Here is an 18448-nt window from a genome sequence, read left to right on the forward strand (position 1 = left end):
GGAATATTTTAATCCTTCAATTCTGTCAGTTTATTTCAACACTATTCAGTAACTTTTATCCAAATACTACTTGGTCACTTAAATACTACATGTTGTCTTCATATTGCAACTACCATCCTCCTATCTTTATCCTGGTTGCAACAGGGCTGAGAAATAACCCTGAAGTGACAGGTTACCAGGCAGGGTACACCCCGGACAGCTGACCAGTTTATCAGATAGAAACAAACAGCCGTTTGCACTTACATTCATGGATAATTTAGAATCATCAATTAGCCTAGCTCTAATAACTGCATGACTTTTTACTGTGGCAGGAAACCAGAATACCCAAAGAGAAACCACTGCAAACTAGCCAGACTGTGGACCTGCACCCAGGAGCTTCTTACTGTCAAGCAACAGCACTAACCAGCATGCCAACAATGTAGGAAATACAGGAAAGCTATGATTTCCTGTATTTGAGGCAGAATTCTTTTGTTCTTGCCCTTGACAGGTTAATCCACAATAAATAGCAATAGCATGCATGGGGTGTGTGTGTCGTTGTCTGCCTCTTATAACTCCAGTGATTTTCCTGTAGTTTGAAATCTTATGCGGTGTTGTGAATTCCGTGAGTTCAGCAACTAACCACTCTTATTGGATTGTATCGTGTCATCTCAATGAGAACAAATTGAGTTGTTGGATTTCGTACAGATCTTTAAAGCCTGAGACAATTGTGTTAAATACACGCAAGATGCTTACGTAAATCCAAGGGCTGGCCCCTTTTTTTTCTTTTTTTTCTTTTTCAGTGTGTTCCTCCTTCAATTAAATCTCAAACACAAAAATGTGGCGCTCCGAAATAAGGCTCACACCGTTAATTCATCATTTTCACTTTGTACCACTGCTCCTTATCAGGCTATGTGAAGCACAGTAAACAATTCAGTGGAGGCCTTAAGCCATAAACAGACATCACACACAAACATTGTTTTCATAACCAAACTGCCTTAGACCTTGTCCCCCAAATCTACACAGGTGCCCTCTGGGTGACATGAACTGCATTTAACCAATAAACAATCAATGGCTTCTTGTTGTTGTAACAGATTCTGTATTTGGATGTTTGTGTGCAGCATTTGTTAGTAAAGCATTCTTCATTGCATCAGCGTGTGCATGTGTGTGCATGTGTGGATCACTTCTCAGTGAATTGAATCAGCATTTCGATTTGTGTGCGTGTGTGTGTGTCAGTTCTCACTCAATCAACAAGTGCATATGTGTTCATATCTGTGTTTCTCTTCATTCTGAGTCAGTGCATGTAGATGTGTGTGTTTGTGTGTGTTTGTGTTCATCACTTTCCTGTTCTGGGTAAACCACGGCCTGAAGCGTGCCCTGGGGTCCTGCCCTCCTCCATTTCAGTCCATTTGCGTCCATTGGTGCTGCTGCTCAAAGTTCTTTCCATACTGGTTCTGGCCCCAATTGAGGCAGTCCTTTTCTCCAGTGTCCTGCATCTTCTCCTTGTTCCGCTCCTCCTTAACTTGACCCTTTTGCTTCTGTAGCTCCTTCAGGGCTTGCTCCTGCTGTTGGAGCTTTTTCGTCAGGTTTGGCGACCTCCTGCTCCAGCGAGCTCCGGCCTGATTTCAAGTCCTGTATCTGGGACTCCAAGCCTAACTGATGGGTTCGATTATCAGCCAGCTCCTCCTGAGCCATGCTCAGTTTCTGCTCTGATGCCTTGAGCTCATACTGAGGGCAGAAACCTCAGAGTCTTTTCCGTACACGTCAGATTGAAGTTTATTGATGTTTTCCTTGCTTTGCTCCACGGCCTTCTGCAGCTCTGCTGTTCGGCTCTTCTCAGAGGTCAGCTCCTGGCCGAGCCCCGACACCTGTGCCTTCAGCTTATTTTCTTCTTGTGCTTTTGTCCATTCTGAGGTGCCTCCTGACCTCAGTTACTCCTCCTGTCTCTGGCACGCCCTTTTTGCTGCCCGATCATCAGTGTTGGTCCGTCACTGTCCTGCACAGTTTTAATGCAGAGTTGTTAAGGTCAGCATTCTTTTGCTCGGCCTCACTTTTCATCCGGGCTTAATGGGCGTCTCGTCACAGCTCTGTCAGCTGAAGCTGTCTGGAAATCTCCCCCGTGTAGTGAAACGGGCCTTGGATTTAACGCTCTTCGTCTCCGCTGCATGAGATCGTTTTCCTGCAGCAGTGTTGACATTTTCAGGTTGTTGTTGTGGGTCCAGCTGCTGTAGCATTTGGTCAGGGTCACATCAAAGATGGTAGAGGAGTGAGCAAAGATGGTAGAGGGGAGAGCAGGAGTCCAGGTCAGCCTCGGCTTTCCGGGCCGACAAAGCAGCCTGTAATCAAGCATAAAGAGAAAAAACAAAACAAAAACGGACGAACAGGAAAATGATGTTGTGTTGGCTGTGTTATTCAGAGAGGGGAGAAACAACGGGACCAGGCCCTGTGTCAGCCTTCTCTCCCCCTTTTTTTGTTTTTTCTCACTATATAATCAACTCATAACCCACCAAGCTGACAGGACAACACAGATACATGTTAAAATTCTTAAGATCATGTTTAAAAGCCCAAAAAGGAATTTTCTTTCATTCAGTAATCATTTGTATTAATCAATCAGCAGAAAACATGTCACAATTTGACTCTTTTAACCACTAAATTTGACGTGTCATCACTGGTTGGTCAGACCAGTGTCTTTTTTTGAAGTTAAGTTGTTGTCCTGCAACCCAGAGAGTTTATTTGTTAGTAGTGGATAAACTTTATCATTTAACAACCGGTGTATGTTAAGTTTCGCTGCTTTAACCTTGCTAGAAAATCTTCACGTGTTCATGAATGTAAGCTGTTTCTTCATTGCGTGTGTGTGCGTTTGTAGGTGGGTTAATTTAACTTTTTTCTCAAACGAGGCATTTCTCTGGTTGTTTGCGTGTTTTTATTTTGTTTCCCAAATCTTGATTTCCCACCTTAAATAACAGCATTCCATGTCTTCAGCCAGGAGTCAGAGCCTGCTTGTGAGATTTCAGGGGCACATGGCGCCAATAACAATTCAGTCAAAAACTTGCCTGAAAATTTCCAGTGATGGTAACCGATAACTGGAGGAGAAGATGTCCTTTAAGCTTCTTTTCAGGTTGGGAACAAAGTGAGGTCAAGCTGTAATTTTGAGACAAAGCTTGGCCTGTCTGTCGTCCCAATTCTGTTTATCCTTTTGCCGCTGTACTCAGGTTTCCAGGTTGAGAGAAATCCAACTGTATTAACAAACTAAAACATTCACTTAGTATTTCTTTTCTGAAAACATCCATTCGCTTCATCTACCTAGATTTAACTCTCTCTCTCTCTCTGGGTGTATACTTCACACAGTCAGGCAGTTGCCTTCTATGGGCATGCAGAGTTCCTGTCACACACACAGCTACTCACTCCAGCAGCTGCAAAGCCGTCTTCACGTCCTCTCTCCACACTCTCAGTCACAATCCTCCATTAATATGAATGTATAAAACCAGTAATAATCGTAACCATAAATCAAATGTAACTGCCTATATTATTGAACTGAACCAAGAGTCACTTAAAAATCTTATAAATCCTGCTTCACACCACAAAACTGAAACAAATCACAGCTGTATTTATCACTCAATCTTACCCTGCCGACTGAAGTGCCGGTCTAAATCATGCACGATTTATCTTTTCTATATCAAAACCCAGCCAAACATCAAACATTCACCCTAGTCATTCAAAACCTTATTTGTAATATTATAATCAGCAAAATCAGCGTCTTATTTACAGGTCTTTAACAGTATTTGCAAATCATAATTATAAAACTCAAAAACACGCTAAACAGCAAGCAAAAGTCCTCTGTGCGCTTCACAGCAGCCACCTCATTTGCATGTTCACAGTCTAAAAATAGCTCGCAGCGCTGCAGTGCGCTGTCGTCACACACAGTCTCGTCTCACACACAACTCTATTTTATATTACAAAGACGTCTTATATTTACAATCACTGTCAGGCCCGACAGCTTTAGCGCCTACACAATTTTGACAAATTTAAGTTAACGGGTCCAACCGAAGAAAGTCCAACTTTTTTGTGATCAATTAACCAGTATCAGCCTCTAACTGTATCTGGCCTCATTTCTAAACTCCCTAACTCAATTTAACAGTGTCCAAAAAAGCGCAGATACCGTTTAACACGGTAAGGAGCCTCTAACTCCTAGCTTATTCCAGGATGCCCTGTACCCCACAGTTAAGCCAAACTGAACTAACCCTGTTCGCCGACAGGTCAAAGTCGCGCGTCCACGGCCAGGAGGGAGCGTAACCTCCGGGCTATGCGCTTCTTAGCAGCCTCTAACTGCCGTCCTATAATAATTTATAACACTTTGAAACAGCAGTCAACTCCTCGAAACAAGAGTGTGACTGAGGCAGGTGCAACCTAGTGATCAATGGAGCCTCTAACTCACAACATGACCAACTCAGGTCCACCATATAACCAATTGAGCCTCTACCTCACAAAATGACCAATTCCCTACCAAACTACTTGAGCCTCTAACTCAATTTCTTAGCAGCCTCTAACTGCATTAACTTCTTAGCAGCCTCTAACTGTATTAATTTCTTAGCAGCCTCTAACTGCATTAAACACTTAGCAGCCTCTAACTGCATTAAACACTTGAGCCTCTAACTCAATTTCTTAGCAGCTTCTAACTGCATTAACTCATGAGATTTTTTTCATCAAAATCAAAACAGACATCTACCAGTAATTTCAGTGAGTAGACTTTAATTTTATCATGTCCAATTTGGCACACTTTGGAAATAGATTCAACAGGTAGTGCCTTACCTTTGTATAAGCCGGCTTATGCCCACTCACGTCAGACCACTGGCTTGTGTCTGTCCGTTCGACAACCTCGGACCGTCCAAACCTCCAACTTCCACCCCAATACCACAGGAGGAGCCCCCAAACTGTTACGGATTCAAATATTGGGGATGGATACAAGAGGAAAAACCACAATAACAACACTGGTCCGGCCGGGTTGAGTCAAACGATGATTTTAATGATCACACGCGTGGGAGATGGACACTGTACGCAGACAGCATCAGATCTCAAAATGGTGGAGCATTGGTCAAACTCTTATAGCCTCTAGTGGCCCCCACCTAATCATAAAAGCCTAAACATTCACATTCTTTCTCTCACACAGCGCCTAAGCTACGACCTTGGCTCCCTGTTTATCTGCTCCTGCTGAGATGGGGCAGAAAACTCCAGTATGTTCTGTTCTTCTAATCAGACAAATAAGGCGATGACTTTCTGCGAACAGTATTTCTTATAACTCAGCAGTATAATGCATCATAAAACAATATCATTCATTCACAATAAATCAGCAGTCTAATGTAATGCAAATCAGTTTAACAAATGCAATAGTTATCACCTTCTTCTAATTCAGGAGAATAATGCAAACTAAAACTACATAATAATTCACAATCTTTTTTTTTTTTTTTTTTTTTTTTTTTCGCCTGTCCCATTTGGTTCTTTAGCCATCAGAATTGTTGTCTGAAGACCAACAAGGATACCCAATGGATTTACTTTGCCAAATGGATCATCGTGGCATTGCCGTATTGGTCCATTTGGTCGATCTTTGTTTTTATTATTTATTATATTTTATTTTCAGATGTTACAGACGGGACAGACATGAGTGAGAGATAGGAAAGGGAGAAAGAAAGAGGAAGGAAAGGAAAAACAGAAGGGGAGAGGGACAGTGAGAAAGGGGGGGAGAAAAAAAATAAAAAATCTCCTGGATCACCTGTTGAGAGAAGAATAGAAAACAAGCAAAAAAAGACAAAAAAAACAAAAAACAAAGCAACATACTAAACACAACACCATCGCATTAATCTAGCTAAGTGTAAACAGCAGTAAATACTAAATATTCAATGTTGTTGTGCAGCACGCAGGACAGATGTGCTTCGAAGTAGCAGCCAAGAAAGGTGTAATTTGGGTCTACGAGCAGTGAACACCCGTGTGCATACCTGTGTGGATCAGCGCGCTTGTATTCCAAAGGTTTCTCCATGTAACGATCTGCTAGGGAGTGTGGGGGGGCCACAGCCCCGTCCTCCAGGGTGTGAAGCAGGTATGGAGGAGATCAAAACTCCAGACATCCAGAGGCCCCCAGAACACAAGAAACCATGGAAGACCAACAGAGGGGCAGCCGCGCCACTGTTCCAGTAAGTGCTGAGGAGAGTCCCAGATGAGGGTTCACTCAGCAGCCGCGGAGCAGAAGCCAGGGGGAGTTGCAGTGACGCGCCCGTGAGCTCCGCCGGCCGCCAGCTGTGCCTGAGTGACCGAGCCCCAGGCCGAGAGGCCGGGGGCACCCCACCCCCGAAGGGGCCCGAGCGAGCCCCAGGCTCCAGGCCCCGATAAGCGGCCGCCAAGGAGTGAGCCGGTGTGTACCTGGACGCCCACCCCCAGACACAAAGAACCACCAACGCACCGACACCTGAGGGAGTCCGCCACCGGCAGGGGAAGTGGTGGTAGGTGGAGATAGGCCTCCAAACCTTGGAGGGCCTGAGGTGTCCCCAGAGAGGTGGCGTCTGATACCCAACCTGACATATAGACACAGACATACAGGCACACACAGACACAAACATCCATTCCCCCCCTCATGCTCTCATATGCACTCACTCCACACTCAACCAACGTGGAGACAGACATAAAGAGACGCTGTACACACGATCACACTCCCCAAGCGTACTCTACAAACCGGGTCTAGGTACCCTTGCTCCTGGAGGGGGGAACTGCACCCAGACCCAGGTGGTGTTACCCTTTTCCCTGCGGTGGGGAGAGGCAGACCACCCCGACTCCGTAGCAGCAGGGAGGCCCCACACTCCAGACCGCAGTCGGACGGCGAACTCCACCTAGCCCTCCCGCTCCAGCAGGCCGCAGAGAACGGGGGTGGGAGAAGACTCCAAACCTCCCTCCACCCGCTCATTGTAGTGTTGATGCATGTGTGTTCTAAGGTGCAATTAAAACCCAGGAGGGCATGGAGCTACCTGCCAAGGAGCAGCAGGTAAGCGCATAGTCCCTCCTGATAGCCCTCAATGTCTAAGTGTATTTAAAATTGAGAGGTGGGCAACGACGCCAGGGGTGAGGTGTACACCCTGATGGTAATTTGGACTCCGTGATTGTGCCCACCCCCAAGATCCTATATGTATGTGTAATGAGAGTGTGAATAATGTGAATGTCTAAGTTGTGGGATAAAATTGAGGCAGAGGCAGCCAGAAGGGGACAGAGGGGGGGGGGGGGGGGTGGTAGCCTCCTCTGCACCCTGGTGACATACCCCTACTCCAAGGCCCTGCATGTGTGGGTGGTTGTGGTGGAGCGGGAAGAGAGAGGCAGCTGGAGATGGGGAGGGAAGGAAGGGAGGGGCAGGTAACCCCTCACTGGGGCCAGCTCCCCCGCTGACCCCAGTAGGCACTCCCACACTCCGCGACCCGCCAGGGAAAGGGGGCCCAGGCCCATCCAGACCGGGGCCCAGTGCAGCAGCGCCTCCCGGCCCCACAGAGCCCGGGACAGTCCACCCAACCCCACCACAGAGAAAACTGCACCCACCCCACCATCCACTCATCTTCCAGACTACATAAGACAGTAAACGCCCAGGCTGAGATCTTCCTCCACCTCTCCTGTATCTCCCCCTCCTGCAGAGAGAGTTCCTGAAGAGAGGAAAGCTCCTGCAAGATGTGACCATCTCCCCCACCAGTTGAAGAGCCCCCCAGGTGGTTCGACGCACCGGCGGCACCCCGCTCCAGGGGCGGGCCCCCATGCACCCACCCGCCCACAACCCCGGCAACACACCAACCAGGATCCAAGCCCCCGAGGCCCGGCCCGGGCCCCAGCCCAGAGACGGAGCGCCCCCAGAACCTCACGCCCATCCCGGACCCACCCAGGGCCAGCCAGGCTACCAGGTCAGTAACCCACGTCCGTCAGCACAGACCCTCCCCTAGCCCCGCTGCACGCAGCCGCGAGGAAACAGTCACCTGAGAGCCAACAGAGCCCCCAACCGGACATGACCGCTACCCCGGGTTGAGCCCCCCAAGGAAGATGCCTCCAGGGAACCCCCCGACGCCCTAAGCCTGTCCCTACCCCCACACCAATCACAACAGTGAAGGCGGGACCAAATTATGACCCCCCACCCCCACTAGGTGATGGAGCTGATAAAAGGAGTCCAGAGCAACTGATCTGATGTGGTGGCAGAGGCTGTATCAAGACTAATGTAATCTAATAGATAATTTCTATATTGGTTAGAATTAAGATTATTTTTATTTTTCCAGTTCATGAGGACTGTTTTCTTGGCTATGCATAGGGCAGTGAAAATCATATGGGCTATATTCTTTTCTGAAGTGACATTATCTAAGCTGCCCAGTAAACACATTAAGGGGGAGGTTGGAATGTTACATTTCAGACACTTTGATAAGTCTTCACATATCTCGCGCCAAAACTTTTGCACTGGTGGACAGAACCAAAGAGCGTGGATGTAATTGTCTGGTGTATTGCCTTGACAGTGTGAGCAGTTGTTGGAAGATGTAAAGCCCATCTTGAACATCCGATGACCTGTATAGTGCACTCTATGTAGTATTTTGTATTGTATTAATTGCAGACTGGGATTTTTAATTAATTTAAAGGTTTTTAAGCAAATCTGAGACCAGAAGTTTTGGTCTAAGCTGACTGATAAATCTGCTTCCCACTTTGCAATAGGAAGGGATATTGATTCATCTAATTTAGAAAGTGTTCTGTATATTTTAGATAATAATTTGGGGGATTTAAGAGTAAGAAAATGTGCCGCACTTAGTGGTGTTTGTAATTCAACTTGACTGAGGTTAAATTTCTTTTTTACTATGGATTTAATTTGTTGATATTCTAAAAATCTTGTCTTGTTGATCCCATATTGTGCAACTAGTCTGTCAAATGGAATAAATTCTGTTCCCTCTAATATATGTTCTAAGTATTTAATTCCTTTACAACTCCATTCTGGGAAATTAATCATATTATTGTTTTGTAATATGTCAGGGTTATTCCAGATAGGTGTACGTTTGTATGGGATTAATGAAGACTCCGTTATTTTTAGAAACTCCCACCATGCTGTCAGAGAAAAGCTGATGTTGATACTTTTAAAGCATTCATGTCTTTTGATGTTTGAGCTAATAAATGGTAGGTCTGAAATCTCTAGATCCTTGCATAGTGCCTGTTCAACATCTAGCCAGGGCTCAGCTAAGAAGGTATGTTTTAACCATTCTGAGATGAACTGAAGCCTGTTGGCTAAGAAGTATTGGTGAAAATTAGGCAGATCTAATCCTCCTCTATCCTTTGTTCTTTGTAGCGTTTTTAAGCTGATACGCGGGGGTTTATCTTTCCAAAGGAATTTGGAAATATATGAATCCAGAGATCTGAACCAATCTTGTGATGGTTTGTTAGGGATCATCAAAAATAAGTAATTTATTTTTGGCAAGATCATCATTTTTATAGTGGCGACCCTTCCCATGAGTGATATGGGTAAAGATTTCCATCTAGTCAGATCGCCTTCTACTTTCTTTAGAAGTGGGATGTGGTTTAATTTAGTTAAGTCTGAAAGCTTAGGAGAGACATTAATACCTAAATATTTAATATTTCCGGATTGCAGTGGGGCAGAGGAAGAATTATGGAAGGAGCAGTTAATGGGGAGAACTGTAGATTTTGGCCAGTTAATTGAATAATCTGAAACTCTTGAAAACCAGTTTATTAAAGTAATTACCTCAGAGAGGTTGGTTTGTGTGTTTTGCAGAAAAAGCAACACATCATCCGCATAGAGACTGATTTTATGTTCTATGTTCTTACATTTTATGCCCTTAATTGTTGTAGCCTGTCTAAATGCTGCTGCTAGAGGTTCGATAAAAATTGCAAAAAGTGAAGGGGAGAGTGGGCATCCCTGTCTGGTGCCCCTCAGGAGATAGAAGCTGGAGGATGTCTGGTCATTTGTTCTGATACGAGCTGTTGGGGAATTGTATAATATTCTTATCCAGTTTATGAAAGAGTTTCCAAAACCAAATTTGTGTAAAGTTGCGAATAAAAATTTCCAGTTAACTCTGTCAAATGCTTTTTCTGCATCTAGAGATAATATTATGGTTTCGATGTTTTTATCGTATGAGTAGTCTATTAAATTAAGTAATCTACGAGTGTTTGTTGAGGAGTGCCGACCTTTTATGAAACCAGTTTGGTCAGGATGAATTAAGAGGGGGGTCATTTTCTCTAATCTCTTTGAGAGAGCTTTGCAGATTATTTTAAGGTCTACATTTAAAAGAGAAATTGGACGATAGCTTGAGGGAAATAAAGGGTCTTTGCCTGGTTTTAGCAGGAGACTAATGTTGGCAGAATTCTTATTTGGTGGTAGTCTACCATTTTCCTCGATTTCCTGCAACATGCCGTGGAATACTGGTGCCAAAATTATCCAGAATTCTTTGTAGAATTCTGCAGGGAAGCCGTCTGGACCTGGAGCCTTATTATTGGGCATACTTATCAGGGCTTCCTGGAGTTCACTTGGCGTCAGTGGCGAATCCAGTTCCATTGCTTGACTATCTAGTAATTTTGGAAGAGTTACGTTGTCAAGAAACAGATCAATTTCATTTTTAGATGGGTTTATTTGTGGTGAGTATAAAGTTTCATAGAAATCCCTAAAAATGTTGTTTATTCTTCCAGGATCATATATTGTGTTCCCCGATAAATCTTTAGCAGCACATATAGTTGTTTTTTCTTTATTTATTTTTAGCTGGTTAGCTAGAAATCGACCTGATTTGTTACTGTGTTCAAAATTCTGCAAGCGAAGTCTTTGTATAAGGAATTGTGTTTTTTTATTAATAATTTCATTTAATTCTAGTTTTGTTTTGCATATTTTGTTCAATGTTTCCTGATCTTAGTCGCACGCGTAGGCTTCTTCTAGTGATTTGATGTTTTTTTCTAATTCCTGAATATTTTTGTTTTCTTCTTTCTTTTTGTGTGATGAGAAAGAAATTATTTTACCTCTCATCACAGCTTTCCCTGCTTCCCATAGAACAGAAGCAGATATTCCGGGAGTGTCATTAAAGTCTAAATATGAAGTCCATTCCTTTTTAAAATATTTAATAAAGTCTTCATCTTTAAGTAGTGATATATTAAATCTCCAGTTTTTTCTTGGCGTAGTGTTATTCTTGTGCATTAGTGTTAAAGATACAGGAGCATGATCGCTGACAGCTATAGGATGAATCTCAGTGTCTGAAATGTCACACAGCAGTGAGCTGCTGACCAAAAAATAATCCAGACGAGAGTAAGAGTGATGAACATGCGAGAAAAAAGTATATTCCTTACTGGTGGGGTGAAGAGAGCGCCATGCATCGCAAAGACCAAAGTCGCTCATATACTGTTTGATTATATTTGTGGACTGCCAATTGCGCTGAGTTCCTGTTGTGTTGAGCCTATCCATGTCTTCATTTAGTCCAAGGTTGAGGTCACCGCCAAGAATGAGTGTGCAATCAAGGTGTTCAGAGAGTGCACTAAAAAATCTGTGGAAGAATGAGGGTTCATCAACATTTGGACCGTATATACTTACAATACATAGTTTTTTGTTCAATATTGATAGTTTAATAATTAGAAATCTACCCTCTGGATCTATAACTGTATCGAGTACTGTAAAATTAACATTTTTATGTATTAAAATTGCTACTCCCCGTTGTCTAGAATTATAACAGGCTGCAAACACGTTAGGAAACTCAGGTGTTTTAAGTTCGTTTAAACCTGTGACAGGTTTATGAGTTTCTTGTAATAAAACAACATCTGCCTGTAGTTTTTTAAGCTGGTTAAATATCTTTAACCTCTTTCCTCTGGAGCCAGCTCCATTTACATTCCATGTGACAAACCTCAGCATGCCCATAATTGTGTGTGTATGTCTAATGAAGTATGCTGGGTGTTTCGTTTAGACAGGTGGAGAGAATGTGGAAACATCCCTTGTTTGTAAATAGAAAGAGAAAAAGAAGTGTGGTGAGAGGCTCCATAAGTCTGACTATGTGTGTGAATATTCACTAATATGAACAAGCGTGGCTTGCTTATGTGTCCTGCAAGTCTGTGCGTGCTGTGAGGCTGTTGTGAATGTGCTGCCGTTGAGCTGATGTGTTTGCGTGATCGTGGTGTGAAAATATGGAGAAATAGAGGGTGTTGTTTGTAGGTGAGTGGGGAAGTAGGTGATCACAGCAGTGAAAGACAAGAGAAAGAAAGAAACCACATGAACTGTGAGCAACAACAACAAAAAAGAAACGAAACGGAAACATTCCAATTAAAACAATGACGGAGGGTGACGGTGTTATATCTGCTATGACATCATATTGATATTACTAGGTTAAACCCATGTTAAAAGAGAAAGTGTGAATGAATAAGAAAAGAGTGTAGCGGGTTCTTATCTGGAGTGCAGTCAATATAACCACGGTGTGGTGCCGGGGTCGCGGTAGAGCTGTCCGTCCACGTAGAGCCAGTCCACGGCGATGACAGCACGGGAGCCTTTCTGGATGAAGCTACGTCGAACTGGGAACAGGACCTTGCGTCGTTCCAGGATCTCTTTGGGGAACTGGTCGTTCACGCTGAAGTCCGTTCCTTTCAGCTCTCTGCCGCGACTCTTCACCTGTTCCTTCTGTTTGAATTGACCGAATTTGGCCACAATAGGCCGTGGTCTCCCGGTCCGCGACCGCACGCCCCCCAAGCGATGTACTCTATCGAAGTTGATGTTCTTTACGGTGTCCTCCGGCAGCTTCAGGTGGATTTTAATGAAGCTTTTCACCGTTGCCTCTGCGTCCTCTCCGGCAGTTTCTGGAATACCAGAAAACACAAGATTATCTCTCATGCTACGGGCTTGTAGATCGATAACGGACTCTTTTATTTTTTTATTTTCAATGTTTAGCTGGGTCACGTTATCGGTGAGAGATTTGACCGACTCCCGTAGCGTGGCATTTTCAGCGGCAAGCGTTTCCACCTGCTGCTGGCTGAATTCCAGGGATTCTCTCAGAGATTTAAATTCCCGGTGTAAAATCTCCACCAGGGACAGCCTCGCACCGAAACTGGACAATCGCTTGTCGATTGACTCCAGGATGTCTGCGATGTCTTTGCCGGCAGGCGATGTTGTACCGGGGGAGTCTGCCGGGCGACATCTCTTCGATGACGGCGTCTCAATTTTGGCCGGGGAAGATGCACTCTGGGCCTTATTCATTACTAAATCTTGAAAACAGCGGTCGATGTAATCTTGGAGAGCGTCTAAACTCTCCCCGTTGTCCTCCAGGGTGTTAGAGATGATAAAACAGATGTTGTTAGTTATATGACAATTGATTAGTATATTTGGTAATACTGAAGCTTGAAAAACCTTTGTTAAACTCTATGCTACCATTTGCTTTTTCTCCGCCAAAATCTCCGGCGTCTGACGTCACCTACAACATGGGTCGCTTACCTTGTCCGTCACTTCCGTCACTTACCCTTGCCCCGTCCGCCTCGTCCCCCTATAATTCACAATCTTTAATTAGGGGTCTAACATGGCATAAAATAATATTATAATCCCACACAACCCATTCTTTCATAACCTGCTTGTTGAGGATTGACCACAAGTTCTCAATTGGATTAAGGTCTGGGGAGTTTCCTGGCCATGGATGCAAAATGTCAATGTTTTGTTCCCCGAGCCCCTTAGTTATTATCACTTCAGTCACTTCGGTGCTCCATCAGAGGCTGGAAAGGGCATTGTTCATCACAAAACTGTTCTTGGATGGTTGGAAGAAGTTGCTGTCGGAGGATGTTTTGGCACCATTCTTTATTCATGGCTGTGTTTTTTGGCAAAATTGTGAGGGATCCCACTTCCTTGGTTGAAAAGCAGCACCCCACACGAATGGTATCAGGATGCTTTACTGTTGGCTTGAGGCAGGACTGATGGTAGTGCTTGCCTTTTCTTATCTGGACAATCCTTTTTGCAGATGCCCCAAACAATAAGAAGGGGGCTTCATCAGAGAAAATGACTTTACCTGAGTCCTCAGCAGTCCACTCACTGTACTTCTTGCAGAATATCGGCCTGTCCCTGATATTTTTAGGGGGGACAAGTGGCTTATTTGCTGCCCTTCTTGACACCAGGCCATCCTCCAAGAGTTTTCAGCTCACTGAGTGTGCAGATGCACTCACAACTGCTTGCTGCCATTCCTGAGCAAGATCTGCACAGATGGCACCCCAATCCTGCAGCTGAATCATCTTTAGGAGACTGTCCTGGCCCTTGCTGGACTTTATAATTATGTTATCTGAACCTAAATCGGGACAAAAGATCTGAGAAATCAGATAGAAAAAGCTGTTTATTCTGGTTCTTGTAGATGATTTCCCTCCAAAAGTATATACAACTAGCTGTAAGTCATGTAACTAGAAGACAATTAAGAACATAATTTTGCATACATAAGATGGTTTTCTATGGTAGATGAGAGTTTGATGGTGTAAGGCAAGCTTTTACAAATACATACTGAGCCATTTTGAATGGCCTGTATTTTTATACAGCATACAATAGTTAGTCTGTCATGGGAGCTTAAATGGCACAGAATACTAAAAATCACCCTCTAACCTTAAATTAATGACCAGTTTTTCTGTCTTATAAATATTTCTGTCATTTTAATCGTTTATGATGACCACATTATAAATTACTATTTTGTGTGTTATTATTTAGTAAATTGTTCTTTTTGAAGTAAATGAATCTCTTTCTTTTTCTTCAGGAATGATTAACATTTTGCATGGATTGGGGCTGCGCTTCTTGGCTCTCGGCCACCACACTCCGTTTATGGTAAGAGTGGACATTCTTTATCATTTCAAAAAAATGTTAAAAACAACTTTGTCCTTATAAAGAGTTCACATGTGATGTCCTTTTCTCCACATGATTCATATCCAGCACATTGGTATGGCTCATAACTATAGGAATGTAAGCCAGGCCATCCAAGCAGTCAGGGATTGTGGGTATGAAATTTCAATGGGGCTTATGCCCAAATCCATTGGACCCCTCACATTTTGCTTCACTGGAACAGGAAATGTCTCCAAGGTACAAAACCTTAGACACAACCAAACACTCAGAAAAAATACATTAAGGAGGATTTTGTGATGAATGTTTCATTTTATGCATCTTTTTTCTTCTCTTGCAGGGAGCCCAAGACATCATCAACGAGCTTCCTGTTGAATATGTTGAACCTCACGAGTTGAAGGACGTCTCTGAAACAGGAGGTATGAAATATTTTGAGCATCATGCAATTTTCAGCTGTTGGAGTGACCGTGGTGGGTTGTAGCACTTTAAACACACAAGTTCTTTGGGGAAATGGTCTGTCTGATCTTGTTATTTGGAATGTGGAAAAACATGGATACCACAAAAAGCACAAGGACTTAAATTAAACATTGCTTACAGATTATATTACAAATGAAATGTGTTTAGAAAATAAGAACATTTATAAATTTCTACATTGATCAAAAAGTTCTTACTATTAACCAAACTTTTACTATGTTCCTTTATTTTTGCCTCTGTGAATAAATTGGAAAGTCATGAACCTAAAAAAACAAAATATCTGTCAATTTATTTTAGGGCTGTGGGATATGACAAAATATACCAGATGATGATGATAATAAAACGTCTGTCATCTCTATCCCTGTTTTTGTGGGGTTGTCAACTTTGAGATACTGAGAGTCACTGACCCGTTCTGTCATCATGTGAGTCATTAGGATCCCATGAGACAAAGTGTGAATTAGAGGTGAATCACTTGGAAAATGATCTCAGGACTGTATTATAGGTGGCACCTGTTTGGTGTTGTAGGTCACTACCTCTATTCAGTGGATATCCATTTACTCATTTACTCTTCTCTGAAACCATCCATCTTCTCTGTCCAAAATGTGAATATTAGCATCATGAAAACAGTGTGTCCCCTCATTGAAGTGAAATTATAGCTGAATCTTGTCCTAAAGACCTGGATCTCTCTTGTGGCGCTACGTACCTTTGGAGTGGTTGTTTCGTCCCTCCTATGTATTGGTCTGAGAACTGCTCATCATATAACATACACAACATTGTTTTTTCCAGTGATTTTCCATTTTGTTGTCTGAGGTTGTTGCTGGGTCTGAGATCTACTGGGGTGTTATGCTCGGTGAAGATTTTTCAAACAGAGCTATCACATCACAAGGGGCAGTAGTGTAGTTCTGCTGAGCAGTAACTCAAAGGGAGAAAATCCCATGAAACTCTGGGGCACCTCCCTCACTGTAAACGAAAGAGGGTCTAACTGGCAATCCTAATTGTGTTCATCCGCGTAAATGACCTTGCAAATCATGGAGCTTAAAGTCTCATTCAGCCGTTCCACCACCCCATCAGTCTGAGGGTGGTAGAAGTTGGTCCGAACACATTTAATGCCAGTAATTCGTACAGTCCTTGTAGTCTGTGAGACATGAATGATGTTCCCTGGTTAGTTGCAAGTTGGCAAGTCAAGTGATATTTATTTGCAGTGTTTTCCTTTGCTTTTATGAGAGCAGCTTTCCATCTACCTTTGTTGTTCCACACCACACACAACTCCACATCCCACCACAGGGCTCTAGAGTGCGACCAATTTGGTCGCAAATGCGACCAAATTTTTCAGTGGTGCGACTAAAAAAAAAAAATTGGTTGCAACTGGCGGGTAGCAAAAAAAAAAAGAAAGAAAAAAAATCTGCAACCTTCCCTGTGGTCAACAACAGACACACATTTTGCCCCTATCGTGGACTAAACCAATCAGAGATAGTCAGGGGCGGGACCTCTCTGATTGGCCGTGGTCCAGTTGAAAGTGCAGGTGGAAGTGGGAGGTGAGTAGCTTGAATAAAGCGATATCAAATCATTAAATCCTGAATCGACTTTTAAATATAACTGTGTTTTGCCAGAAACGCCAGATTCTCAGATTAAAGCTCACAAAACCATTTCAACAACAACCAAACAGCAAATGAGAGCAGGTACACGGATTGCACACAAAGACGTAAACACAGAACGGACCGACGCATCAGAATCAACTTTGTCTTTCTTGGCTTTCTCACCCGACAGCCCGTAGATGGACACGCTGTCGGAGCTTAGCGATTCTGATGTGTCCGGTCCGCGCTGTGTTTACGTCTTTTTGCGCTGATTCTGAGCTGCAGGTTTTGTCTCTCCAACCAAAATTCACAGAGCCAGCAGCAAAAGAAGCAGCAAACTGCGCTTCACATTTGATCAATGTCGTCATGAATTTTGCTGTTTTGCTTCCACGACTATTAAAATCACACTTCATGCACAGCTAGCTCTCTCTCTATCTCTCTCTGTACTTCAAGAACAGTTTCCTGTCTCCAATCTCTGTTTTCTGTATTATTCATTCACTTATTACCCACCAGTCTACCGTTGTTTACAGCGCTGTGGCTGCTGTCTTTTTCTTTTCTTTTTCTTTTTTTCACTTAAATGACCTCGGACAAGAAAGCCTGTTTTTTCTGTTGTTCAATACTGAAGAAATTTAAACTTTATATGCAGAACATTGTAGAATATTTTTAAGGTTATCTGCTATAAAAAGCCAGACCAGGAAAATCTCCTTCATGTTTTTCTGTGTTTTATTCTCAGTTACTTTCACACAAAGGCATCTGCTGTGATTTTCACAATTCTGATGAAGTCAGTACTGATAAATGATCAGAATTATAATATTTCTGACTGTCTGAGGCTAAGTTGAATCGAATCGGGACTTTGAAAACCGGAATCGAATGGATTATAGAAATCAGTGATGATACCCAGCCCTAGTGAGCAGCCTAGGCACGACAGAAGTGGATGTAGCTGCAATAGGAAAAGAACTATTGCTCACTTTTCTGTTAAGTTAAGGCCTGATCCTTCTGAAATTCATAGCCAGTGCTCTGACACGGTGTCATCAATCTTTGAATGCTGAAAAAGCACAGTGTATCCAGAAAAACACATTATATTTTATAAATTATTATAAAATTTGTGTGCGCCTAACTTTTGTGCCGGTACGCCTAACTTTTTAAAGTTAGGCGTACCGGTACGCCCATGGCAAAAAGTTAGTCTAGAGCCCTGCACCACAGTAAACCTCTCTAATTATTAGGATTCAAAGTCAGTTCACTGTATTATCATTAAAGATTAAGTCAAAATATTACTAGAGTCATTAATGTGACATTAAGATTAGATATATACTAATTTATGGCTAAAGCTAACTGTATTCCTACAACCTTTTATTATGCAATTGTGTTTGTTCGTTTTTATCACTATCATTAAGTTATATTATGTAATTTAACTAGAGCAAACTGTATGTTTTCTTGCCAGATATGACCAAAGTGTATGCCACCGTCCTTAGCCGACACCACCACCTTGTAAGAAAGAGTGACGGCATCTATGACCCCATTGAGTACGAGATCCATCCAGAACTGTACACTTCCCACTTCAGGACCAGCGTGAGTTTCTTAATTTTTGTCTGTCACTAAGACCTGC

The 18448-nt window shown here is 43.1% G+C and overlaps 1 protein-coding gene across 2 annotated transcripts in view; it reads left to right on the forward strand.

Moving 5' to 3' along the window:
* aass (aminoadipate-semialdehyde synthase) overlaps positions 1-18448 on the forward strand; it is a 105670-nt gene that overhangs the window by 37776 nt on the left and 49446 nt on the right. For both annotated transcript variants that reach the window (XM_026174889.2, XM_026174888.2), the window contains exons 5-8: positions 14715-14782; positions 14888-15034; positions 15135-15213; positions 18284-18411. In XM_026174889.2, coding sequence (XP_026030674.1) covers positions 14715-14782; positions 14888-15034; positions 15135-15213; positions 18284-18411 — 422 coding nt within the window. The remainder of the gene's footprint in view (positions 1-14714; positions 14783-14887; positions 15035-15134; positions 15214-18283; positions 18412-18448) is intronic.

The sequence above is a fragment of the Astatotilapia calliptera genome, chromosome 7, assembly GCF_964374335.1.
Source record: "Astatotilapia calliptera chromosome 7, fAstCal68.1, whole genome shotgun sequence".
Lineage (NCBI taxonomy): Eukaryota > Metazoa > Chordata > Actinopteri > Cichliformes > Cichlidae > Astatotilapia > Astatotilapia calliptera.